This window comes from Terrapene carolina, unplaced genomic scaffold (genome assembly GCF_002925995.2).
Source record: "Terrapene carolina triunguis isolate 2854851 unplaced genomic scaffold, T_m_triunguis-2.0 Scaffold558, whole genome shotgun sequence".
Lineage (NCBI taxonomy): Eukaryota > Metazoa > Chordata > Testudines > Emydidae > Terrapene > Terrapene triunguis.
Genome location: NW_020664909.1, coordinates 15,065,579 through 15,072,584, shown reverse-complemented (window position 1 = coordinate 15,072,584; position 7,006 = coordinate 15,065,579). Strand labels below are relative to the sequence as shown.

General features: G+C 41.2%; 1 protein-coding gene across 1 annotated transcript in view; it reads right to left on the bottom strand.

Annotated features, from left to right (window-relative positions):
• Window positions 1-1,549: 1,549 nt before the first annotated feature.
• The window catches only part of LOC113407951 (cell surface glycoprotein CD200 receptor 1-B-like), a 10,182-nt gene continuing 4,725 nt past the window's right edge, over window positions 1,550-7,006 (bottom strand). Inside the window, exons 4-6 of the mRNA XM_029913258.1 lie at window positions 6,708-6,824; window positions 4,200-4,234; window positions 1,550-1,684 (exon numbers count right to left, since the gene is read on the bottom strand). Coding sequence (XP_029769118.1) covers window positions 1,550-1,684; window positions 4,200-4,234; window positions 6,708-6,824 — 287 coding nt within the window. The remainder of the gene's footprint in view (window positions 1,685-4,199; window positions 4,235-6,707; window positions 6,825-7,006) is intronic.

Below are 7,006 nucleotides of genomic sequence, written 5' to 3'. Positions count from 1 at the left end.
TTACTGTTATATCTTCCCTTCAACAAAATAAAATGGATATACAGTAAAACATAATACTAAAAATAATCACAAATGAATGACAAATACTGTCCCTGAATCTTGATCACTTCCTGATCAGACAGTCACTTGTTCTCAGAAGCAGTTTCTTTAGCAGTGGCACTCTAGCCCTGCCATACATGGAAGTCAAGCAGCCCCAGCTAAAGCTGAGGCTTTCAGAGCTTTCAGGCTCTTTGTTGCACAACAGGAGACACTCCGGATTCTGGGGGAATTCTGCAGGCAGCTGGCCACTGAAGAGAAATGTTCTGATTTTTCCAAACTGAAAATTTTTCAGAGTGTCCTGTCCATGGGAAATTTTGGAATTTCTAGATATCATTCCAAATCAGAATGGAACTGGAATCTGCAGAATGGAAATTCCAAGTTTCCACCAGCTCTAGTTATGACAAAGTCTGTTCTTGGGAGATTTTCATTCCAATATTAAACAACAACAATTACCTCCACTTAGCTCCACATACCAAGATGCAAGGAAGGCTGCACCAGGATGTAAAGGAACAAGTTTCTCCCCTTTCTGTCCCTGCACAGGCTGCCCACAATCTGGTCCTTTGTATTTTTATGTTGCTCGGTCCTGAAGTCCTCTGAGTACCTAACACAAATATCTGAGCACCGCATGGCCATACATTTCTAAGTGGTCAAATAACTATATACCCAGAGAGGTTTGGATGCAGATTCAGACACACATTCATGGTTTTTAGATGTTTACTTGACTAAACTTTTCAATGTTGCCCATCACTCATTCCCACTTACAGATCAAGTTCAAATGCATTTGTTTGGCTTCTATCATTACATATGCAAGGTCTATACAAATCAGAAGAATTAAAAAAAAAAAAAAAAGTCAGAGGATATAATATAAAATCAGCTGCTACCAGTCCCATGTTGCTAATTCTGAATGTAAACCATTCTTTCGACCTAGTCAAACTTCTTTTAATTCTGCCAGCTAGACAAGTACTGCATTTCTGCAATGGGGGGCTCCCTATCCTTAAGAGCTTTTGAGGTCCTTAGTTTCACTTGTTTCCACCACAGGATTCCAGAGGTAGTGCAACTGTCAAAATGCAATTCCCATGTTTTCACAGTCGGCTGGCAACTAGGCACACAAGTATTCATTTTCCATGCCCAAGGCTCCAGCTTACACATGACATTTTGATGAATGTTTTTGAAGCTTGGGCCTTAACATTTCAGACAAAGGTATTTATGGACATCCAAAAAGGGAGAAAATTTACTAAAACATGTTGATCCCCACCTGTCTTTCTGCCTCCATTTTCCTGAGTGATGAAGACAATAAGAACTCCTTCAATTTTTGAAGGCCAATCACATAAAAGTAATTCAGCAACTCAGAGAGGAATCTGCAAAAGTGGATCAAAGCCAAGTCTTCCTGACAAAAAGGACAGAACTTTTGGAGCAGGTATACGCGTGTGCTGCAGGACTTCTAGCCCTATTTCAGAACAGTCCCAGGATGTGTTAGATATTCTTGATACAGACAATAGCTGAGCTAGGACTAGACTCTTTGCCTTTGTGTTTTTAGAGAAGTAATATTTTTATGTATGTTCTGTACACTGTAATTCTGATAGATACTTTCCACGGTGGAAGAGTTAGTTGTGTTAACTGTCCCAGGCCTGAGGTTATTCCTAGTCTGCAATACAAAGAAAAATCAATACATTAAGCAGATTTTTATACAACATCCCAAATACAGACCAAAGTGAAAAGTGAAATGGATGAAATCAGGACAGTGACATGTGAAGTTACATCACAATTTACTCTGAATGAAGAGATGGGGCAGAGATGATGACACTTGAGGGTGGAGAGAAATACAGCAGCACAATGAGGACCTGGTCCATGATTCAGGTTCCTACACACATAAGTGTTGGAACTAGGGGCACTGCCGCACCCCCTGACTTGAAGTGGTTTCCATCATATACAGGGTTTGTTTGGTTCAGTGGCTCTCAGCACCCCCACTAAACAAATTGTTCCAGCACCCCTGCCTACACACTATGATAATACCAACAACCATCACCACCATCATGTCATAAATTACCAACTTATTACAGGAAAGAATGAGACCTGTTCAGTTCAGGCCCTGTAATCTCTTGTTCCCCTTCCACATATCACGGTTTAGGACAGCCAAATTTGCACTTGTCTGAGACTATATGACTCAGTACATGAAACTGTGGTGTAGTTATTGCTGGGGCTTTTGGCCAAATCACCTCCTACTCAGACATTGTCCTTCCACCCACCCAGAATTGTTGTAAACAACACAGACATTTAATGCAGGGTCAGCCTGGCATGCATCTTTTCACAGACACAATAATTCTCCTTCACTTTGCAACAGTAACATGCAAAGCTGTTTATAAAATGCTGATGCTAACAGTATAACATAACTAAGGATATGGTGAAATTCTCTTGCTTGGGACACCCTGATGGGTGGCTGCCATCATTAAGCGGAATTTACAATGAACAGAAGTCACTGTTTTACTTTCACAGTAAAGTTGCTGTCTGAGAAGCTGCACAGCCCATTGTGCTACTGATTGGACCCAGGGAGTCGGGAGTGGTACTAGCTACACTGGGTTAGGAACTGTGCATGCGGCTTTCCACGTGCCAGGGGCAGCAGACTGACCACCAAAGTAATGGCTCAACAGTAACCAACATGGAAGGAGATAAAACAACAGCTAGGAACAGGCAGCAAAGCAAATCTGCATGTATCACTGCTACTGAAAGGCATTGGGAGCAAACAAACAGCAGAAGAGTGAGACAAAACAAAAAATCTAAGCACAAAAATAACACGACGGCATCTGCTTGAGTAGAATTGTTGTTCCCATTAAGAAGTAATCAAATAATATTTGGCAATTTTACCTAAATGCTCTTTCTCAGAGACCTGGAATAGAACTATTAAGAAAGAAAAATCTCCTCAGATTTTCCTTTAGTTCTATAGGTAGCCTCACTGCTTTCACGTGCAAACATCCCTGAATAAGGAGATATTTCTTCATTCGTAATTTACTCACTTTATGCCAGGTCCTGAGAGGAGCTGAACACCGACTTATTTCCTGCAACTCCCACTGACCAAAGGGAGCTTTACAAGCTCAACAGGTGCTCCTCACCTCTCAGGGTTTAGACAGTTTGTTACCTTCCTCTATTCCTCACTGTCCACATCAGGCTTCGTAGTTTTTAATATATCCCTGCCAGTCTGCACAAGTGCATTAATAATACTGAATGTTATTAATCTGTAGAGGTTAATGGAGCTGCTGTGTAGATAATAAGATGACAGAGAGTTGCTGAACAAGGATGGTTGAAACTAGACAGTAAAAAACAGTAAGGTTTATAGATACTGTGGCATCGCTACCACAACAAAATTACAGTGAAAACCTGAGCTGAGATCCTGACCTTACTGAAGTCCATGGGAGTTTTTTTCACTAACTTCAATAGGGCCAAACCTTTGGTAGGTATTTTCACACTATATCTATCTAGTATTTCGATTGTACTGAAGGAAATTATATTTAAAAGCTAAGGTCAATATTTAGATTTTAAGTGTACAAAATCAGAGAGTTCAGAGTGCTAGCTTCCACAAACACTTTGCCACTTTCTCCTAGAATGTGTGCATCACCACAGGGCCTTTCATTACAGAATCACACAGCAGTGGCCCATGTGACATAATACAGCTTGACAAATAGTACTAGATAAGGGAAAGCAAGTGCATCTTTTCTATACCTATAGATGAAAACAAAATGCTATGGTTGTGATCACCTGTTTAGTCATGCAGTGCCTATGTGGCATCAAAGACCCTAGTGTACTGCTTACATACACAAGGGCAGAGTTAAGGTTGTCATGGGAACCATAATTCCGATCTCACGAAAGTCAGTGCATTCAAACACTCAACCTTAAAATTTCATTATTTTTCTAATAAATAATTAATGATATTTTTATGGCGGATGTTGCATTACATCCCTTGCCTACAATTATGCAATTACTTGGTGCATTTTAAATATACACAAAAAAAGACACAAACATACAGGTCACAGACATTTTCATTAATATATAGCCACATAGACAATGATACAAAAACATAGAAATTGATATATTGGGGCTGTGTGAGACCAGGTAAGTTAAAATGAAACTGGCTGTGTCAGTCCAAAATCAGAATAAATTCCACTTACTGTGGTAGCATCTGCCAGTCCAGATAACCAGGAGGCTGAAAATAAGATATCATCAGATCAAAATGATTTGATGGGACAACACACACGTGGTAGTTATCTATATTTCCTCTGCTATTAGTTGAAAAACTTTCATCTCAACACAGCTGAACTCCTTGGCTTAGTTGACAATTGTATTGTCACTGTTAGAATTCCTTTATTGTCAGCAGATTTGCGATTGTTTTACTTTCCATTTCTATAACATGTTCAGACACTCCAGTAGAAGTAAGAATATGTGAACGTTAAAGGCTGCTGTCGGAGAAGCTCACAGATATTGAATTGAACATGATTAGCAAGGGTGGGGAAAAACTGGTTTTAAAATGGTCCCTTTATTCTTGCACATCGGCAAAGCACCATAGTGGTATGCCATTGAGAGTCACCTATCAAATTGCTGCAAACAAATGTCATTGCAAATGTCAATCCTTTGGTGACAACTGCTTTCGGCCGCTGCCTCTTCCTTTAATCACTGTATCCTACCTCCTCTGTTCCTACCAGCCCCATCTCTCTTTAGGCTGCCTGTCACCCACCCCCACCACTCCTCTGGCCCTGCCTCAGCAAATACATCTACAATGTAATACATCGGGGGGAAGGGGGGAATCATCTGAATCACATTCAGTAGGGAAGAGAAACTAGACAAGCAGTAATTCTGGAAGAGGAGAGTAAATTAGATCCCTCTGCCTCTCCTATATTACTCCACTTACTTCCCATTTCACCCAGCCTTCCCACTTGGGTACTCCTGCATCCATGGTCCTTCTGCTTTCACTGTACTCAAGCCATCTCTTGTGTTCCAGCTGTTGCCACAGGTACCTCCCATTCCAACTAGCCCCCACAAGTGTTGATTCACCCCTCCTACTTGGTCTTCTATTCCAATCATACCACTGAAACCATTTGACTTCATTCCAGTCAATACCAAAGCATAATCTCAGGTTAGATTCCATCTTCAGTACAAGTGTATTCAATATGGACCTGATGCGTGTTAAAGTCTATGGGAGGTTTTCCCATTGACTGACATGGCCATTGGGTCAGGCCCTAAATAAAGGAGTTAAAACTGGATTAAAGGTAACTGTTGAGAATTTTAAGTCTTAAAATTGCAGTGACTGGAAACACGTGAAACATTAAAGCCCTCCATTATGGGCTGTAACAAATCCTGATAGTGACACTGTTTTTATGTATGAGCAACAGACCCCTTGAAATATAAACCACTGTATCAGTCAGAAAGCAAACCTGGGGTCTCTGCCCTGGGATATTCCATAGTGAATAGACCTGTGGGAGTCACTTAACCTGCCTCTCTACTATTTTTAATAAGAAATTGAACCTGGTTATCCAAAGAGTATTTTCTCTTTGGAAACGTTACATGTCTAATTGGGTGGAGGCTTCCATCTTAAGTAGCAGCAGGAGTTTCACATCTGGCCCCCAGGGCTGGAGGAAATTATCACAGGAGTTTAGATAACATGGAAATTGTAGAGAGAAGAGAGAGATGCTAAGCCTAACGGCAGATCATCCACCCACCTCCCTGGCAGGACGTGAAAGTGAAATTCAATGGCCTTTTGACCTCATTCTAAAACATACAGGGGAAATATTAACAACACCTACTGGACATAGTTTAACCCTAAACCCCCTTATCTCAGGATATATCTGCACAATATGTCCATGGGCTAGCCTACCTGAGCTAGTTTGAATCCAGCTAACGTGGGTTACAATTACATTGTCTTCATTGCTGTGAGGCAGTACAAGCCCAGCATAGACCTTGGATACATACTCAGCTCAGTAGCCTGTTCTGAAGCCTGTGCATTGTCTTCACTGTTATGGTTTCCTGCACTAGCTGGATTGAAGCTAGCTCAGGTAGGCTAGCCCATGCACAGCTTTTGCTGTACAGACATACCCTCAAACTTAGATCTAACATTCACAAGAGGTCAAGAAAAATCACTGATTGCATAGGTGCACTTCTCCCATCCAGTTAGTGGGGCACTTCCATCATCTGACATGGCCAGTGGCAGAATAAAGGGATATTTCCCCCTACCGGGTAAGTCAGCCATGAGGTCATGAAACATTTTCGTATATCTAAACAGGGGCACAGCCCTTAATACAAAGCCCATAGGATTGAATGCAGATGAAACCAATAGAGGTTCTATTCAATTACTCTAAAACTCCTCATCTTGTAATAAAGAATATCTGTTCTATAAAAATTTTCAGCCACATATAGAATTTAACAGAGAATTATACCTCTGCTGTGGAATTCTTGGGTTGGTTTAAAAGTTCTCTAGAAAAATCACCACTATTTCTTTAGCACATTTCCATAGGTCTTGGACATGGTCAGTAACTGGAGCCCTGAGCTTTCCCCCCAACCCCAACCTGCCCAAACAGGTCAGTGATAAGGTACATTTCCTTGTAAACATGCAGAGTCAGTAATGTGATACTGGGGCATTTCCACCCCTCATGAAGCAGTAAGTGATTAAGTTCCAAATGGCTTACCTCTGCATTTTAAAGTCCAGTATAAAATCAGAGCAACAACTGCAACAGCGACACACGAAGAGGTGCATATCAGGAAATAATGGAGTATGGGTGAAAGTGTCATGTCCGCAGAAAGTTCTGCCAAGATACCGATACAATGAAAGTTATAACGCTTGATGGAGAAATCCACAGATTATGTAACTAGTGGATTTTACCCAAGCCAGGGAGAGGGGAGTTCTCCCTCTGCTCTTACGGTATAGGAGACAGAAAGATCACACACACACACACACACACACACACACACACACACACACACACAC